Here is a 20789-nt window from a genome sequence, read left to right as displayed (position 1 = left end):
TGAATGGGCAGTCGAGGCCGTAGCCTGGCACATGCTTGGGAGTCCTTGGGGCCTTTAGTTTGGCATCATTCAGCTGAGAGAGTGAGAGAGCACAAGGCTCAGAGAGCAAGAGAGGCTAAGAGCAGCGAAGAGGATAAGAGTTGGTAAGATAAGAAAAGAGAGGAAGTGGGCGCAGCAATTTTATACCCTCGGAAACAGGTCCCACCTCTCATTGGCTCGACCAATGAGAAGGGTTTGGGTTCCAGGCGGAATTTGGTTTATTGCTCTTTGTTGTAAAATTGCCCATTGCATGTGCAAGAAAGAAAATAGGAAATATACTTTTAATACTAATATGTTGTTGTTATCGACATATCATGTACACAGTCATTTCGATCTTCAAAATACCAAGTTATAGAGACCAAATATGCCACACATATGATTTTGGTTAACCATAGTATGCAAAGTCTGAAACATTAACCCATTAGTTTGCAAGAAAACATAGATCAAGCACATTTAAGGGAAAATGTGAGATGGCACACTAGATATATGTCAATATTTATCACATGGATATATAGAATATATATATAGGATTAACAGGGTTCATTTCTCTTTCTCAGTAAGAGAATGAAGGGAGGGTCAGCACTTCTCTGAACATTCCTTTGGAGGTCGTAAAGGCCTCCATTACTCTGGGCAGGAGAATGATTCCTTTGTTCCGTCACGGCTCATTTGCATGTTTCTGGCTGGGTTTATGACGGTAAGAGATTTTGGGCTGAATGACTCAAAAGATGGCAAAACATAACGTAATATCATTCTACGAAGATCTTATATTCGAATTTAGCTAGGCCAAATCGTAAGGTTTAACACCATGGAAATCTAGGCCCGCGGACGGGCCCTTAAATGTACAAAATAAAAGTATGCGATAAACAAAACAGCTGTGTGTTACATTGGTACACATGCCACATATCTTTGGAAAGCTACATTTCTTGATTTTCTATTGATATAAACCATTTTAAGATACAATCACAACAGCAGGTACAATCTATATCTTTGTCAGACCACCAACATATAAACAACCAATAACAAAATTTAGGCAACTCACCTATGATGCCTCATAGTTGTACACTGAGCCATAACTTCCCGACAAAAACGGTGTTGTTTCATTGTCAAATGTCCAAATGATCAAATCAAGTAAAATGTTTAGTCCAAATCACAGTATTACATCAATAAATATCCACAGACTCTTGTTGCATCATTTCAAAGCACCTGGCAGCTGTGCCTAATCTTTCACATATTACCGGTAATAACTTCAGTTCAGATGTAAACATTTCCTATATCCGGTATCAAAATGGAAGCACGCACTCTGACCTTTCGATTGACACCTCATTTGACCCAATAGGAGCTTCCATGTCCTGTCCACAGCCTTCAATACCCAACCACCATCTGTGTCGAGTGTAAGGGCATACCCACTTTCCTTTGTTTACTGATCAAACCAATTACATTGAAGAGTGGAAATGACTGGCGCATCGTATAGCCAATGAAATTCTGAAAACAGTGATATGCGGCTTTAGTGGAACGATTAGATGACGGCTCTGTTGTGTGTGTGCGCAAAGTTTCCTCGAGTTTACCCACTGCTGTGCGCCTCCACGCGTAAATGCATGCAGAGCTGCTTTGGAACTGTTTACACATTTGGCGATTTAAATATGGTGAAACGGACGCGAAAAACAGGATTTTCACCCCAGGATGTGATATAAGAAGGCATTCATTGTCAAAATTCTGAGTTTGGAGATGAAATTTCTGAAAACAATACAGATGATTCAGAGGCAGATGGAGAGATGAGACACGGCTCTGGACAAGTAAGTGTTTTCTTGTGTTTATAACATATATTACTGTATATTCCGCATAAATAAGCTTTAGTTTGAATAATGAATACACATTTTGTAATTACCCTTTGTCCTGTGTTTCCTCAGTGAGTGTTTGAACCGTTTGTGCGTGTTTTTAGTTCATTGTTTGTTTCAGATCTATTGACATGCTATATAGATGTTTTGTATATTTACTGTAAAATATATATATATATATATATATATATATATATATATATATATAAAGTAAATAAATCAATAAATATAAGTTGAAAATAAGAATATATGTTGTGTTTGAGAGTCTATTTGTTACAATGCTGGGGAGGTGGGGGAGGTGTAGGGCCATCTATTTGTTACAGTGCTGAATTCATGGGGAGGTGTAGGCCCATCTCTTTGTTCCATAGTACATTGGCAAAGTATACAGTATTTACAGTAAATATACATACAATAATACATTTTTACACACTCGAAAAGAAAAACTAATATATATATATATATATATATATATATATATATATATATATATATATAGAATACAGAAAAGATGGAAAAGTTGTGTCTAGCTTTGTAAATTATATTTATTTATTATCCCCCACTCAGCAAGCGGCCACATAAAGTGGAGCAGCAGGACAGCACCTCATCAAGAGAGGAGGGCTTTCAGAGAGACACTTGCTGAGGAGCTGGCAGAGTTGGGGTCTCAATCCACAGCCAGACCCGTATCTCCTGCTCCACGAAGAGCACATCACAGGCCGTTGCACATCACCAAATCTTGCACCGCTGGTCGTCTGAAGTGCAGGCAGTGTCATGCAAAGACACCAGTGAAGTACTCTCCTGTGTTGTGCCTATGTGCTTTGTACACAAATGTGACTGCTACAATGACTGGCATGTTGCTAGAAACATGTACAATTTTATAATGGTTTGTAAATACTTTATGTAAAAATTAATGTAAATAGTTTGTTGTGTATTTGTTATATAAACAAATTGTCCACCATAGCACTAGTTTTGACTCTTTTATATGCACAACATTTAGTTTCAAGAAGGGAAAAGGCACTCTAATGTGTTTATGCATCAGTTACTCTGTGTCAGCAAAACTAATAGTGGATCTGGATATGGAATATGATAGCTCTAAGTGTCATCTTTCATTAGAGCCCAAAATTATGACTGTACGTTGAAGCGTTCAAAAGTTGCAGCCTTTTTGTCCTAGGTTTCCAAAGTGACCTTTTGGAGTATCCAAAAGGCACTTTTGTAAAACACCTGGGTGTACCCTTAGAAAAACATGTGTAAAATATTCATTTTTTTATGATATTGTTATAACATTTGAACCTGGACTAGGTAAGGATTCATGCTGTGATCCCATTGTGTTCTCAAGCTAATAGCTACAAGTTATAGTCATCTGCAGGCATCTGTATGCAAAAAAAATTTCAGGCGGAAAAAGAAAATTCTATTTCATTGTGTTCAAACTTCTATTACTCAAAACCAGTAGCACTTACAGTAATTCTGACTGCTGGAGAAAAAACTTCAGAGTGTCCCCTTTCAAATGTGACCAAAACCATGCATGTACTCCAAACGGTTCAAGAACAGCTTTAAATTTACTTTGGGTATGCCTTGATTAGGCGTTTTAGGCTAATTTTACAGGATTGGGAAGAGGTTAATTTGATACCAAGAAAAGTATATTTAGTACACTTAGAAAGGGAATATACACTGAGGCTATTAAATATGAGGCCTCAGAGTTTAAAACACACACGAAACAGTTCTAACAAGTTTGATATACCTCAGAAATACACAACATACAGGGATTACACGTATTTCATTAGCAATATGCAGTTCTGTGTTTAACTGGAAAACACACACACACACACATTTTTACGTTCAAAGTTTCCCCTTCCTGTCCACCACGATAAGCGCGTGGTGAGCATCGCGGATGTCACATCGCGGTTCTCTGTCAATAGTTCATTGTCTCTTTGTCAATACATTTATTGTGCTTGTGGAGGCTGGTTGGCGCTATTTCAGTAATTAGGGGGTTTTTAACAGTAAGTTCTTGTTTGTTAGGGAATCTGTTAAGGCACTGATCCTCCGCCATACCTTACAGTCCCCTTTTTAGCCAGGTGGTGTCCCTGTTGGAGACATCATCGGACGACAATCATCACAATGGCGGATGGCAGGTGAATCATGAGGGTTTTGTAGCAGGTGGTTGTTCCACGGTGGGTGATGTAGACAGTAGCCACATCCAGGTCTCTGCAGCAGGTGCAGAGGCAGCAGGTGCCTTGACAGTGTGTCACCTGTCATTATGAAGTCAGTTCGTTTGAGGCAGGTGCTTGTTTGTGGCTGCAGGGAGTGGTTATGGGCATTGTGTAGTGTGGAGAGAGTTTCAGACTGACCTAGTACTGGTAGCAAAAGGGCAGCAGGTGGCCGTTAAGCCCTTGGTTAGGCACCCAGTCACCAGGTGTCTGAAGTCTGCAGTGTTACTCTGCTCTGGCAGCAGTGCTGACTTGAGCTTGCCTGAGTGGTGTTGGGCAAGAGTCAGAGGTTTGTTCTTCCCAGTACTCCTCAGGGGAGTTCTGTTCCAGGAGCTCTTTTGCTAGTGCTAGCAGCTCTTGTAACTCAGTAACAGGCGTTTCTAGCTGTCTTTGTGCAGCCTCTGTTTGGCACCTGTTTGAAAGGTGTACAGGAGGATGTTGTTGTAGACTGCTGTGGGGCGTCCTGTGGTGTTTGCTGGGTGAGGCCTTGTGTTTGTTAAAGGCCTTCTGTGTCAGATCACGCAGTTGTTGGATAGGCATTGTGTGGGGGCAGGCCATAATGCCTAAATGGTGACTTACCATAGGATGGAGGTTTGGGAGGAAAAGGCTCTTGAAGCTGGTGTCCTCCTCCATCCCAGGTATGTTGCTGAGCTCGAGTAAGCTCGTCTGAGTCTGTGGTAGTAAACATAGGGAGTTTCATGCTGACCCTGTTTGGTGTCTAGGGCAGCGATCAGTCCGTTTTTAGACTCTGAGAATTCCCTTATGATGGCTTGTTTCAGCTGCTGGTAGTTAGACTGGATGTTTTCTGGCTGTCGAGCCAGAAAGCGTCGCAACTCTGGGCTGGGCGTGATCCAGATCAGATGGAGTCTATCTTGATGGTTCACACTCATCAAAGACTGCAGGTGAAAGTCAATGTCTCGCAGGTAAGCGTGGGCGTCGTGGTCTCCTGCAAGCTCTGGTGTAAATGCAGGGATATGTCTGGCCATTCGGTTGAGGTCTTTGAGTGTACGCTACGCGTGTGCGTTTCAAGATTCGTCTGAATCAATCCTTTTCCTTCTGCGGCTGCAGGAAGCTTTAAAGAAACTGTCCGATGGCGTGTTAAGCAGTGGGGTTTGTCTCCCCCTTTGTAAATCTGTGCTTGGCTGGGGAGGTTTCTCTGCTGATTGCAAGTGGGGGAGTGAGATGTCTCTCCTGCTGTGGTTCCTTTTGCAGCAGGTAAGAGTGTCTCAGTTCTCGTTGGACCATGTCAAGTTCATCTTTGGTGTTGTCCAGCTGCTGAGTCAGCACTTTAACTTCAGCTCTGGACACATTCAGTTGACCTTCACAGGCCATGATTCTGGCATCTTTGTCCAAGAGTTCAGAATTTGCTGTTTTTAACAGTGAATCTTTGTGAAAGAGTACCTTTTCAGGTGCTCTCTGGCTGTCTTTTCAACTGCTCTTGTTGTTTAGCAGCTGTCAGAGCCGTTTGAAGTCTGTGGATTACCTCCTGTGACTCCCTTCTGCCAGGGTCCTTGTGTCTGTCCTGAGCCTCCATCTCTAGCTGGTCTATGCGGTTTTTAGCATGTGTCAGCTCCGTTTGGAGACTCAGTGATCTGGCGTTTGAGGTTGTTTACCTCCTGTTTCAAACCTGTGAGGTTGTGGGCCAGGGCGATAACCTCAGTCAGATATTTGTGCTCATACCTCTGGTTTGAGTCAGTCTGTCATTAGTTCTTTTCCCTCGTTTTCCAGTTGCTTTTTGTTCTGTTGCTGAAGGTGCGTCAGCAGCCATGGATAAAGGGTGTTCCTCAAAACACCTAGCCAGTCCTTTTGGCCTGCCATCTGGGCAGTTAGGCTAAGCATCTGCAACATTTTGGCACACTTCTGGTGAGAGTAAGGGCAAGAGACTAATGCAAGATCAAACAGAATTTGGAGCTAAAGGCAAAGTGAGACAGCAAGGTGTATAATGTACAGCTAGGTTTTGCTAGGTGTGGTTAACAATTGAAATGTGTTCCTGATTATTACTATCTTAGCTGCAAATAGCAGGGTGCTCAGATTTGTGTGGATCTGAGTGGCTTTGCTAAAAACGTAAGCCTAGATTTAATAAATGACTTAAGATGTTTCTTTGGGTCAAATTATTTATCAGCACTTACTGATAGCATACAACAGGCTTGATCTTTGAACACATGAAGAAGAGAAAGAAGAGGAAGAAAAGAGCTTTCCTATTAGATTGTGTCTATTAGTGGTGCTCAAAATTATGCCATAGAAATCGTCTAGATTACTAGTGTAGCTGGCTCATAAAATTTAAGCAACTTGTTGCAAATAAACACAAAATCGAGAAGAAAAGTATGTCTAGTTACTTTTGCAGTTTTATGGGGAAATAAAACCACACTAGACCAAGAGGGTTAAATGGGAAAATTAATAGCTGACTTCTATTATTAGTAAAAATAATAAAAAGACTTGAAGAAGTGATTAAAATAGCAGAATAACCTTGTATTGGCAATAATCAATAGCACTTATGATTAACAATTAGATTTGCTTTGGACATCATTCTATAGTTGGTCACAGCTGTTGCGTGTTCAAGACCACACAATGTGTTTGTCCCTCTATAAAGTTTAGTCAGCGTGCCATTGAAAGTTCCCAATAACTATAAAAATTATTCTCTATCTAAACAGTTTACATGTAATTAAGTTTTTAGATTTAATTAACAAAGTAACTGCAAATTTAGCTGAACAGCGTTCAGTAAGGGATGCACCTGAAAGGTGCAGGTGAAGATAGATGAGAAGAATTAAAGTTAAGGAAAGAAAGTGAAAATTCAGAAACCAGAAATGGGGTTAAAGGAAAATGGTTTAGATCACTTCACTCTGCATGCACACAAGCTGTAGATAAAGGCTTCATGTAAATTATGCTAGCAGCTAACTGTTGAAGCTATTAGTTAGCTTAGCCTAAGCTAAGGGGCTGCTAAGTTGGGTTAGCTTAGCCATCTAGGCTGGTTTGTTTACAAAATGGCGTCGGAAGGAAACACGTGCTATCTGGAGTGAGCACTTCCTGTGACAAGTCGTTGTCATGGGAACCAATGCACTTCAGAGTTTCAGTGAGTGAAACACAGGTTTGATCACCAGGAAGCTAAGCCTTTTAGATGCACAGATAAAGTTTAGATGAAGGACATCAATCTAACTATAATTTGTAAGGCCTTTATACTGTGAAAAGGGAGCATCGCCCAAATCTACATTTATATAACACTGTACTGAGATTTCTTCATCAGAAACAGGTTAAGCAATCAATTCTGGTACAGTTTACATGCAGCTGAGCTGAGATTCCTTCATCAAAACAGACTTACACTTTAATACTGAAATTAGGGTTTCTTCGCTAAAATCATATTACTACGTACACTGATACCTTTTGAAAATATGCTTAAATGTGTTAAGACTCTTTCAATTACAGTAGAGATGTCAATTCAAGCCATCACTTTATCCGCATCCAAACAAGCCAGCAACTAGTGAAGCAAATGCCGTTTAAGCATGTCATGTCCTATTCTGACCAGAATTATTCAATGCACACTTTTAAGTTGACAGTGGTTAAAGCTCATAACCTTTGTTTAATCATGCCCGCATTCTCCACCATTATGTAGCGAATCAGCTCTATATTCTTCCACCATTAGGTAGTGAATCAGTTCTATGAAATATTAATAATCAATCATAACTTGTTATAATCGATTATGAATATTTGGATCAGTTAATCGGGTTAACTTGATGTAGCTACATTAACATTACAACCAAATACTCGGTTCATCCCGTGAACACTCAATTTTGGTTATTAATTAATTAATTAATAGAAATGTACATTTCGGGGCAAGGAAATGTCTTTCTTACTAAGTATTAAGAGCAAGTAGTCAAAATCTATGATTAGTGACTTTAGATATGAGCTTGAGACACAGACAACTTTACATGTGACATGAACAAGACTTTATTAACTAGACTAAACATTTAAACTACTCTAACATACATATACATACATTCATACAGTTTACCAAGGGAAAGAGGGCTGAAGCAGAATACAGGAAGGCAAGAAGTTATAGCATTGTTTGAAGTTCAGCAGATCAACAGCCTGAGCAAACCATCATATTAGTTCTGACACGCCCTTTTTAGAAAGGGGTTAAGGATACTTAATGTATCAAATAATGAGACTAAGTTTGATACTTGCATGTCCCATTTGAATTAAACTATCCTGATGCAATTTGTTGAGGCTCCAGTTGATCTTTGATGATGTTGTCTTGATGAGAGAGAACCAGTGAGAGTCAGAGGATCTTGGTGAATGGGCAGTCGAGGCCGTAGCCTGGCACATGCTTGGGAGTCCTTGGGGCCTTTAGTTTGGCATCATTCAGCGAGAGAGTGAGAGAGCACAAGGCTCAGAGAGCAAGAGAGGCTAAGAGCAGCGAAGAGGATAAGAGTTGGTAAGATAAGAAAAGAGAGGAAGTGGGCGCAGCAATTTTATACCCTCGGGAAACAGGTCCCACCTCTCATTGGCTCGACCAATGAGAAGGGTTTGGGTTCCAGGCGGGAATTTGGTTTATTGCTCTTTGTTGTAAAATTGCCCATTGCATGTGCAAGAAAGAAAATAGGAAATATACTTTTAATACTAATATGTTGTTGTTATCGACATATCATGTACACAGTCATTTCGATCTTCAAAATACCAAGTTATAGAGACCAAATATGCCACACATATGATTTTGGTTAACCATAGTATGCAAAGTCTGAAACATTAACCCATTAGTTTGCAAGAAAACATAGATCAAGCACATTTAAGGGAAAATGTGAGATGGCACACTAGATATATGTCAATATTTATCACATGGATATATAGAATATATATATAGGATTAACAGGGTTCATTTCTCTTTCTCAGTAAGAGAATGAAGGGAGGGTCAGCACTTCTCTGAACATTCCTTTGGAGGTCGTAAAGGCCTCCATTACTCTGGGCAGGAGAATGATTCCTTTGTTCCGTCACGGCTCATTTGCATGTTTCTGGCTGGGTTTATGACGGTAAGAGATTTTGGGCTGAATGACTCAAAAGATGGCAAAACATAACGTAATATCATTCTCACGAAGATCTTATATTCGAATTTAGCTAGGCCAAATCGTAAGGTTTAATTTGATACCAAGAAAAGTATATTTAGTACACTTAGAAAGGGAATATACACTGAGGCTATTAAATATGAGGCCTCAGAGTTTAAAACACACACGAAACAGTTCTAACAAGTTTGATATACCTCAGAAATACACAACATACAGGGATTACACGTATTTCATTAGCAATATGCAGTTCTGTGTTTAACTGGAAAACACACACACACACACACATTTTTACGTTCAAAGTTTCCCCCTTCCTGTCCACACGATAAGCACGTGGTGAGCATGCGGATGTCACATGCGGTTCTCTGTCAATAGTTCATTGTCTCTTTGTCAATACATTTATTGTGCTTGTGGAGGCTGGTTGGCGCTATTTCAGTAATTAGGGGGGGTTTTTAACAGTAAGTTCTTGTTTGTTCGGGAATCTGTTAAGGCACTGATCCTCCGCCATACCTTACATCAGTGCACAACAAGCTCACAGGTCTCCAGTTTTGAATCTCATTTAGATCATCTTTCTTTGGCAATAATGTGAGGACCGCCCTTCTACAACTTAAAGGTAGCTGCCCATTGACCAAACCTTCATTTAGTACCTGCAATAAATCTGGGCTCACCACTGTCCAAAACGTCTAATAAAATTCAACTGGTAGCCCATCAATACCCGGTCTTACCACCTTCCATATTTTGAAGTGCTTCTTCTAATTCCTCTAATGAGAAAGCTTTAATAAGTTCAACATTAACTTCTTCAGAAACTTGAGGCAGATTAAAAAAAAAACTCACGTCCATTTCAACATGTGTTAATTCACTCTTATATAATTTCCCATAAATACTAACTTCCCTGTTTCTGATATTAGAAGGATCTGACAACAAATCTCCAGTCTTGGAGCGTAAAGTGTGTATAAGCCTTATTTGCCCATTCTTAATTAAAGAAGAATTTTGAAGGTGCATCCATCAGCTCTATATACTGAAATCTTGACCTGACCAGAGCTCCTTGTTTAGTTACATCTAACAGGTCATTAAAAAAAAAAGTTTTCTCTTTAAAACTCTTGATAATGGTCAAATCTCCAGTGACATCAGCAAGTTCTTGCAATTCCTTTAATTCTTTTTATAACGTGTAAATTTCACCTTTTCTATCTGGCATTAAAGGTATAATATTGACACAGCTGTCTAACTTGTTTGCAAAGCTGTCTTTGCAAAATCCCACCACTGCTGTACAGACTGAAAGGAAGATTTTAGGGTCTAAAATCAACCCAAAACTCAATGATCACACAACAGATTGCTATTCAAGTGCCAATAAGCACTTCTTGGCTTAACAGAACTCACTGTCACAACACACTTTACTAAACTGTGGTCAGAATAACCAAACGGGACAATAGAACATCCCCTAAATAGATTAAGATGGTGTCTGTATCCATACAATCTATCCAACCTAGCTAGAGATAACAGATTATCTTGAACATGTACCCAAGTATACTGCCTCTGAGGAAAATGAAAATTTCTCCATACATAAATAATCTCATTAGATTTCATCAATTCAATGAGTCTCTTTCATGATGGCATATGAAGCTGTACATGATTTCTATATTATAAGTGTTCAGTACAATTAAAACAAATTAAAACATCCTCTGTGTTACAATTCGCTAATACATGACTAAATGTATCTAAAAACCACATTCTTACAATTGCTCTGGTAGGAACATTTACAGAAATAAATAAAAAAAACAATTCTCAAACTGGGCTGTGACTTTTAAAAGTCTACCTTTTAAGATCTTTTCCACTTGATATGAAAAAGGATTAAAACCTTTGGAAAATAAATTAGCAACTGGTGGAACTCAAATGACTTAATATAGACAATCCGTCGAACTCTCTTGCCCAATCAATTGTGTTTATCTCATCACTATCTCTCTTTCTTATCTTCTCTTTCACTATCACGAGTCTCTTGAGCAAACAAAACATCAACCTTTTTTTGTTTAACTGATTCAAAAAGATGAAGCCGTCGTCTCTTACCCCAATTACATTCAGAGAAGGAATACACATTTCTCCCATAAAATGAAGAAAACAAAAAAGCAAATTAAAATCAAACAAAAAAACCATAAATGTGCTTTTCAATTTTCATTGCAACCGAATCCTCTTGTTGCTTGCTGTTCTGAAGGACGTTGTTCTAAACTTCGCTTCTGTGGGGTTTTAAACGCACACTTGTCTAACTCAGTCATCATCACTGCTTCAAGATTAGCAGAAAGTTAATCTGCAGCGTCCTCAACACCGTCTCCATTCTCCACTTCGATCTCTTCACCCACAGTAACCATCATACCTTCATCTCCCACAGAGCGATCTACCTGCTGTACGTCCACTGCCTCTGCAACAATCGCAGCAGCTGCTGTCTGCACTGAACTTGGTCCAGGTACCTCATCATCAGTGACAATCGCAGCGACGTTTTTTTTCATTTACATTTACAACGTTTCCATCGTTTACAACCTGTAAAGGTCCCTCATTTGACCCATCTATTCTAACGTTACTGGGACACACACGGATCAAATGCCCCATTTCGCCACAGTTAAAACGCTTCATGTTATTTGTAGTAGTTAAAATCCTCATATCGAATTTTCAAAGACAAATCCAGTTCATCGAGATTATATTGCAGGATCCTATAAACATAATGCCTAAAAGACATGTTTCAAGAAGAGACTTGGTGCCAATGGGAATCATCTTTATAGGCGAAACTGTTTTACCATAACGGGCAAGCATTCTGATCAACACCTCATTTGGGATTAATGGTGGCACATTTGATAGCGTCACTTGTTTTGAAGGTGTAGACAAGGTGTAAAAATGCCATTAATCACTATACCGTTTTTTGCTAACTGATTTGCTAAATCAACTGTTTTCACAAATACAACAACAGTGCTGTTCATTCGGGACGCTGATTAGCAACAAAAGTATATTTTTAAAGTTAGATCAGGTAGAAATAGATTCACAATATTAAAATGACTCCTTTTACAGTGAAACATTCTGGGAAAATAATTTAATAAATTCCATGTGCTCCCTTTTAATTTGGTGCAGTATTAGTTATTAAAGCAGCACAAAGTTAATTCTGGACTTAAAATAATTATATATTTCTTACACAAAACATTCTGACCCCCTCAGTTTTGAAATGAAGGCTACGCCCAGAGGCGTTTCCAGCATTGAAGGACATCCGGGGCTTAGCCCAGACAATTTTATTTTCACACTAGCAACCACTTCCCTGTAGTCCAAAGCTGGTGAGAGGGTATTCTTTGAGTTTTGCTCTGGCTGGGCCTGTTTCTACAGTTCCTAAATCTTCCACTCTAGTACTATCCTCGACATCCTCTCTCCTCCCTGAATCATCTGTGATGCAGAAGAACAGATACAGCACATAACTAACCTTAAAAATATACTTTTGTTGCTAATGTAACCAGGTGGATTTAGTCATAATTGTTTTTCATTTAAAAACAGTTAGATTTTAGCACAGTAGATTATTTTACCTATAGCACAAGCAGCCTGACAAAACCTTTTTATGTGGACTACATGAGAGAGGTCAAATCAACCAAACAAACAGCAATACTGTCCTTCAAAGGCAACACATTTGAATATTTGGTATATTTACACTTTAAAAAGGTGCTTTATCTGGTAACATCTAAATGGTAACAGGTTTGATTGTTAAAGTCAAATATATTATTTAACATAACTGCAAAAAGCCAGTTTCAGGGGTTAGATCAAATCTAGTGTTCCTGGCTACCCACTGACTTCTTTCGGAAAAATACCCAAAGCCTCATTTGCTTCATTTTTGCTGTCTTTCCTGCTAACTGCTGTTAACTCACAACTAAGTAACGTTAGTTGATGTCAACGACCGTGCAAGCTCCTCCCCTACCTGCTACATATTCAACAGGGAGCCCATAGGCTACCGACAGCGAAGGAACTTATTCTATAGGCTAGATTATTTTTATTATGTCTATTTTTACAGGCTGTATGCAGTATGTGCAAAGCCAAAGCACAATGAAATAAGGGCAACTTATGATTACGGGGGTTTACATGGGTTCACACAGCACTGAAAAAAAATTGTTATGTGTGTGTGTGTGTATATATATATATATATATATATATATATATATATATATATATATATATATATATATATATGTGTAGCATTTCTGCATCACCATTTTTAAGTAAATTATGGTAATTTTATGTCAGCACAACTACAGAAGCTTTGTTAGATTGATTTACCCAAATGTATCAGTTCATCCAACTTTATTCACTTACAAAGTCAGACAAATAAGAATTAAAACTAAGCAAGTTGTTTCAAATGAACATTTATTTCATTGTTTCTTCTTAAATTAATGAGATCTAAAGAAAAATAATGATTGAGATCCATTATTTCCCTCGATTCCTCACAGAAGTGCACATTAATCTGCACTTTAACTATGCAAATCCACACGTGCAAAGAAAAACAACAAGGACTGAACTTGATCAAACTTCACCAATGGGAACACTAATCACTCTCTAACGGTGACTTAAAACAGCTGTTTACAGATAAACAGCAATATTAATAAATAAGCATTGTAATAAATCAAGATTAAATTGTTCAAGCACAAGGGCTTGTTCCCCACAAACCAAAGAATTTGAAGGATTCATTTACTTTATACATCACTGTTAAGTTCACATTATACTTGATCATTTGTGCTGAACTTATTAATGCAATTAATGCAAATTAATTAAAGCTAAAAATGTAATAGACATGCACATATCCTCTCGTTATGGTTGTTGAGCCAACACTTATATTTATTTCCAGTGTAGGTTATTATATCAGGTATTGTATATAATACTGCGGAGGGCGGGGCCGGGTCGTGATCCTACACACCCGGTCCCGTATTAGGCTAACCAAGCCTCCGAGAGGGATAAAGGTCGACTGCAGAGGATCGTGCGGGAGAGAGAGTTCGTTTACGGACATGTTCGCCATATGTGTGTTTTTGTCTTTTGTTTAAGTTGGTAATTAAAATATTATTTACATTGTCAAGCCGGTTCTCGCCTCCTCCTTTCCATTGATCCCTTTACACTGGTGCCGAAACCCTGGAAGGAGGAGGGATACGCCGTAGTAGAGGTCTCGCCACTACCGTCCACCCCAACAGAGCAGACGCGGCCGTCTGCCGGGGGACGTGGAGCCCAACCGCCTGGAAGAGGATGATGGCTGCCAACCGCGAGGGTAGAAGGGGCTCCTGCCAGGGGCGCAGGAGTCGCCTACCGGCCGCTGAAATGCGGCAGGGTTTGAGACCGCCGACCGCGAGCGGGGAGGGGCTCGCTGCCAACCACCTGGAGCGGGAGAACTGTTGCCAGGGGCGAAGGAGACCCCTTCTGTTCCCCGAGAACGCGGCGGGGAGTTCCGTCCGCCAGGGGCTGGAGGTCTGCCTCTGATCCGCCTGGAGAGGCACGGCTGTCGTCCGATAGAGGGTGGAGGAGTGGCCAAGGAACAAGCTGCGGCGTATCAGAGAACTGGCGAGTAAGATTTATAATTTTTTTTCAACATAAATAATGGTTTAATAATAAACTAAAACAGAAGACAAACACACATATGACGGACATGTCCGTAAACGATCTCTCTCTCCCGCATGATTCTCTGCAGTCAACCTTTATCCCTCTCGGAGGCTTGATTAGCCTGATACGGGACCGGGTGTGTAGGACCACGACCCCGCCCTGCCCTCCGCCCTGCCACAAATACTAACTGAAGTCCAGCTGTAGCTTTGTTATTAATTAGAATATAAGATGGTCTTTAACATCTCACTGTTTCATCATTTACTTTAAATGATCTATACAGCAATTATTTGCAGGATCATTGTATCATATTGTAAGATGACACAGTTTTGCAGTTGTGTTCTTATTTACTGCAATCCCAGGAATCAGAGGTTGAGTGAATGTGGTCTGGACTCTGTGAATGAGACTCATTGTATCAGAGATGCTTTAGAAGGACAGAATTCCTGCTTTGTGATCCACATACACTCCTATTCTAAAGGGACTAGAAGACACAGGGACTTCACACCATGCTATTGTGCCAGAATGAGAAATAGTAGGGAGTGCAGTCCAATCTCCAGGACAGATTATTACATCCAATCACACACTCTTTACCCTCTTCCTTCCTCTTGATGCTCTTATATGTCACTTCTATATCCACATTACTTCCCACTCCACTCAAACTCCAAGCAACCACCTCCCCCCTCTCTCTCTTTATACACCCAACGATAATCAGGATAGTGCTTGGTGTCAGAGAAGGTCAACATGTTGTTCCTCTCTGAGAAATGGAGAAGTGGATTCACTGTGTTCAGATCCAGACTGAACTGACCTGAATCTGATGAAAACACATTCAGTATGATTTTTCACTTATGATATTATCATTTATATAAAATTAATCTTTCAACTTGATCACAATACTGTATGCTTTTATAGATTACAGTGAATTAAATGTGTTTTTCATAATAACTTACTTTGTATGATCTTAGTGCCTCTCACTATCAAACAAAAGACAAACACAGTACCATATAGGGCAAATTAAATTTACTACTCAAATTCCCCATTTAATTCAGTTAACTATTGATGTTTGTAAATTAACTAATGGTGCTTGTTTGTAAGAATAAATGATTCACATAAAAGTACCTCTAGCAGATATCTTCTCTATCTCCCCTCTGCAGAAATGCTGCAATTTGTCTCTGAGTTGAGAGACAGATTTCCCAACAGGATCATATGAGAGATGAGAGCTGATTTTTATTCTGACTGCAGATCCAAAGAGACAAAGAGACTGGAAACTCTACAAACACAAAGACAAACAACATATAAAATAAAATATACAGTATTTTCCAGCAAAATTAATAATAACAATTTGTTACCTGCAGGAAGTGGATGTGATCATTTGTGTGTGAAAGCTGCTGCATCTCAGCATTTCTCCTCCTCAGATCATCAATCTCCTGCTCCAGTTGCATCAAGAGTTCTTCAGCTCGACTCACTGCAGCCTTTTCCTGATCTCTGATCAGCTGTGTCACCTCAGAGCACCTTCTCTCAATGGATGAGATCAACTCAGTGAAGATCAGCTCACAGTCCTCCACTGCTGTCTGCGCAGAGCACTGTAAAATACACAATTGACTGTTAAAATACACTCACAGTACTGTTAAAACACACACACACACACACACGTGTTGTGTTTCCATGTTTTATGGGGACTTTCCATAGACATAATGGTTTTTATACTGTACAAACTTTATATTCTATCCCCTAAACCTAACCCTACCCCTAAACCTAACCCTCACAGAAAACTTTCTGCATTTTTACATTTTCAAAAAACATAATTTAGTATGATTTATAAGCTGTTTTCCTCATGGGGACCGACAAAATTTCCCCACAAGGTCAAAAATTTCGGGTTTTACTATCCTTATGGGGACATTTGGTACCCACAAAGTGATAAATACACGCTCACACACACACACACACACACACACACACACACACACACACACACACACACACACACACACACACACACACACACACACACACACACACACACACACACACACACACACACACACACAGACACACAGACACACAGGTCAGGTTTGCTCCTCCCGGGGCAGCAATTGCAGGCTCACCACCTGATCACTGAATGGGGTCATGGGAACCTTGGACATGTAGACCGGCCGGGGTCTCAGGATCAAATGAGAATCTGGACCGAACTCCAGGCAAGTGTCACTGACAGAAAACGCTTGAAGCTCCCCAACCTCTTGATGGAGGTGAGCGCAATCAGGAGGGCTGTCTTCAAGGAGAGGGCTTTCAGCTCAACTGACTTTAGCGGCTCAAAGGGGGCTCCCCAAAGGCCCAGGAGGACCATGGGATGAGGCATGGCCTGGGAGGATTCAGCCTCAGGGCGCTTCTGAGGAACCTGATGATCAGGTCGTGCTTCCCTAAGGACTTATCATCCACTGCATCATGGTGGGCCACTATAGAGATTACACATACCTTCAATGTGGAGGGGGACAGCCGCCCTTCCAGCCTCTCTTGCAGGAAGGAAAGCACTGACACAACTGCACATCTCTGAGGGTTTTCAGGTCACGAAGAACACCAATTTGCAAACATGTGCCACTTCAGGGCATAAAGATGTCTCTTAGTGGGAGCTCTGGCCTGATTGATTGTGTCTACCACTGCTGGTGGTAGGCCACTTAGGTCTTCCACGTCCCGTCCAAGTGCCAGATGTGGTTCCAGAGGTCTGGGCATGGGTGCCAGATGGTGCACCCTCCCTGAGAAAGAAGGCCCTTCCTCAGGGGAATCGCTGTCGTGAATAGCGTGATTGTCCGAGAACCAAGTCTGGGTGGGCCAATATGGGGCCATGAGGGTGACACGTTCCTCGTCCTCCCTGATCTTGCACAGGTTCTGTGCAAGTAGGCTCACTGGGGGGAATGCATATTTGCACAGCTCCCGGGGCCAGCTGTGTGCCAGCACATATGTCTCGAGGGGGGCTCCCGTCAGGGAATACCAGAGCGGGCAGTGGGAGGATTCCCAGGAAGCGAAAATGTCTATCTGTGCTTTGTCGAATCGATTCCAAATCAGCTGGATCACCTGGGGGTGGAGTCTCCACTCTCCGCTGAGTATTGCTTGCCACGACAGTGAGTCTGCTGTACCGTTGAGGCTGCCTGGGATGTGAGTGGTCCGCAGCGACCTCAGCCACCACAGACTCCAAAGGAGGAGATGTCGGGCGAGTTGCGACGTGCGAGGAGAGCATACGCCGCATTGGCGTTTTATGTACGATACTGTCGCTGTGTTGTCCGACCGGACCAACACATGTTTGCCATGGATCAAAGGCAATAGCCTCCGCAGGGTGAGAAGTACAGCCAGCATTTAGGCAGTTGATGTGCCAACCCATTTGTGGTCCTGTCCAGGAACCAGTGGCTGCGTGCCCGTTGCACATGGTGCCCCAGCCCAACTTGGAGGCATATGTGGTGACCACGAAGCATCTGGACACCAGCTGTAGGGGAACTCCTGCCAGCAAAAACACAAGGTCTCCAAAGATAAAATCTGAATGAGAGTGGGAATTCCTTCTCCTTTTATACCGGTATGTCTGGGGGAGTGGCATGTGAATTCCACTCGCTAATTTACAAAAAAAAACAATTTATATCCCACATTACATTTACATTTTACATTTATTTACATTTATGCATTTGGCAGACGCTTTTATCCAAAGCGACTTACAGTGCACTTATTACAGGGACAATCCCCGAGCAACCTGGAGTTAAGTGTCTTGCTCAAGGACACAATGGTGGTGGCTGTGGGGCTCGAACCAGCGACCTTCCGATTACCAGTTATGTGGTTTAGTCCACTACGCCACCACCACTCCACATTACTCCACATTACTCTTAAAACACACACACACACACACACACACACGCACACACACACAACTGATAGTCCAGCAGTTGATCTTCTCAAAACTCACCTTGTGAAACATCACAATTCTCTCAACTCCTGAACATCTTTCTCTTTATCCTTGATTCTCTGCTGCAGTTTACTCTGTGTTTGCAACAAATCTCTCTGTACAAAACACAAATAAATGGCTCTATGAATCTAATACTGTCTATGTTTATCAAAACACAAAAAAGAAGATACATGAGCTGTTCCTCATGAGTTTAGATTGAATAACTGTACCTGTTTCTCAGTCCTTGCTGCTGCAGCTGATATAGTGTTGTGATTCTTGTGTTCATCCACCATACACAACATACAAATACACCTCTGGTCAGTGCGGCAGTAAATTTCCAGCATTTTATCATGTAGAGGGCAGATCATCTCCTGGAGTCTTCCAGTGGCATCAATCAAGTTGTGTCTCTTACTCTTGAAGAAATTCTTATGTTGTTCAAGATGATTCTGACAGTAAGAGTTGAGACACACCAGACAGGACTTGACGGCTTTCTGTTTTCTTCCAGTACAGACGTCACACTCCACATCTGCAGCACCAGCGTAACAGGGATTCTCTTGGATTCTCGTCTTCTTCAGTTTCGTCACCATTTCAGCAAACACCACGTTTTTACTTAAATCAGGTCTTTGAGTGAAGGTTTTTCTGCATTGAGGACATCTATAGACTCCCCTCAGATCATCCTGATTCCAGCAGTCTGTAATACAGCTCATACAGTAACTGTGTCCACAGGGAATGGTCACTGGATCCTTCAGGAGATCCAAACACACCGGACAACAGAACTGATCCTGATCCACTGAAATACTGGCTCCTGCCATTTCACTGTACTTACACACTGAGAGAAAGCCACACATTAGTTCATCTGTGAAACATATTTTCCAGAAGTGGGCTGTTTTTGTGCCTTTTTGCTAGTGCTGCAACAACACTAATTACAACACAAACACACTTATTATACGAACTGTTTTATAAACTATTGAATGGGCTATTGCATTTTTTGTACTTTGTACTTTTGTACATTGTACAGTGCATTTGCTGATATAAAGGCCTATCTAAAATTGTTAGTCATAGTATTGTAAAGCTGTTCTACCTTCAATAAACAGTCAGTGATTACTTAAAACTAGGTGATAAATTGCTGTAAAACTATTTGGGGCTTAACCCATTCCTCTCACAACATCTTGGGAAACAAATAAAGTTTATCTCTGATTATTGAAATAAGGGACAAAACATGTCCTACATACAAAAGTCCTTGTTATGTAAAAAATTAAGAAATTAATAATAATAAAAATATTTAAAAAGTTAAATCTAAAGCAAATGTGTCTTCTCAGGACATTCACTGCCTATATTCATTCTTCTGATTAAGCAAAAGTGAACCTAAAAGTAGCTGATGGGAGCTAAACAGCTCTATTAACCCATAAAGACACCTTTAAGGAACAGTTTATAATATATAGAAGAGCAAATAAAGTCAGAAAAGCACTATTGACAGAATTAACCACACACACTTTCCTTTAAGTCCAGTTATCACTAAACTCACCTGTGTCTGTAGAAATCACAACAAAAGTGGTTCTTCTGCGTTTTTGCTTGCATTAAGGTAGACTCGTTACTTTGTGTGTAATTACATTACACAGTTTTCTTTATGACACAAATGCGTTCCGTGGCACAGATCTTGATTACTGAAACCTTTGCTCATATTAAATACGTAACGGGACATTCACTCTGACTGAGTTACTAATTGACAGACGTTTAAGTGGACGCCCAAATTTTACAATTGAGAGGATTCAAAGAGTTCTAGCAGGAATCACATACATTTACTGTGTTCAGTCAGTTATGCATGAGTCTAAGTTTTGGCCAGTTAAGACTGCTCATTAGTTGCAGTTTATAATAACTGTAAACTGTATTTATGGTTTAAAAGACCTATTTTTTCCTCAACAGCTTTTAGTTTTGTTTTTGCTTAGTAGGAATCAACACACATCATTTGAAAGCTGCTTTACAAAAAATCATACATTAACAGAAAATAAAACTGTAATATCTATAACGTCTTGAGTGATCATTGTGTAGTTTGATTAAATATGATTGTACATTGTGTATGCAAGCTGCGAGCAAGCTGTACGCGACTGTGGCAAGAAACACAAAACTCCATAAGATGTTGATTAATGGA

The 20789-nt window shown here is 40.5% G+C and overlaps 3 protein-coding genes across 3 annotated transcripts in view; all 3 read right to left on the bottom strand.

Moving 5' to 3' along the window:
- The window catches only part of LOC127648302 (tripartite motif-containing protein 16-like), a 94673-nt gene extending 74645 nt beyond the window's left edge, over positions 1-20028 (bottom strand). Inside the window, exon 1 of the mRNA XM_052132947.1 lies at positions 19722-20028. The gene's annotated coding sequence lies outside the window, so the exon portion shown is untranslated. The remainder of the gene's footprint in view (positions 1-19721) is intronic.
- Positions 1-20789, bottom strand: part of LOC127648303 (E3 ubiquitin/ISG15 ligase TRIM25-like) — an 88639-nt gene that overhangs the window by 20480 nt on the left and 47370 nt on the right. The window lies entirely within an intron of this gene.
- LOC127648322 (E3 ubiquitin/ISG15 ligase TRIM25-like) lies at positions 15020-20287 on the bottom strand. The gene is made up of 7 exons (XM_052132977.1): positions 20166-20287; positions 18871-19469; positions 18677-18756; positions 16068-16320; positions 15838-15988; positions 15669-15692; positions 15020-15532 (listed from the first exon to the last, which is right to left on the bottom strand). The coding sequence occupies exons 2-7, from the start codon at positions 19450-19452 to the stop codon at positions 15360-15362; spliced, it is 1263 nt and encodes a 420-aa protein (XP_051988937.1). The 5' UTR covers positions 19453-19469; positions 20166-20287; the 3' UTR covers positions 15020-15359.

Source organism: Xyrauchen texanus, chromosome 8, assembly GCF_025860055.1.
Source record: "Xyrauchen texanus isolate HMW12.3.18 chromosome 8, RBS_HiC_50CHRs, whole genome shotgun sequence".
NCBI classification, from domain to species: Eukaryota; Metazoa; Chordata; class Actinopteri; order Cypriniformes; family Catostomidae; genus Xyrauchen; species Xyrauchen texanus.
Note: the sequence above shows the minus strand (reverse complement) of the source record. Positions and strands in the feature narration are given on the sequence as shown.

Excerpts from the sequence above, each read along its gene's own strand:
- LOC127648322 (XM_052132977.1), bottom strand. The coding sequence starts at position 19,452 with ATGGCAGGAGCCAGTATTTCAGTGGATCAGGATCAGTTCTGTTGTCCG. Across the intron at positions 18,757-18,870 it reads CAGCAAGGACTGAGAAACAG|AGAGATTTGTTGCAAACACA; the intron begins GTACAGTTATTC and ends TGTTTTGTACAG. Across the intron at positions 16,321-18,676 it reads GTTCAGGAGTTGAGAGAATT|TCAATTGTGTATTTTACAGT; the intron begins GTGATGTTTCAC and ends GTATTTTAACAG.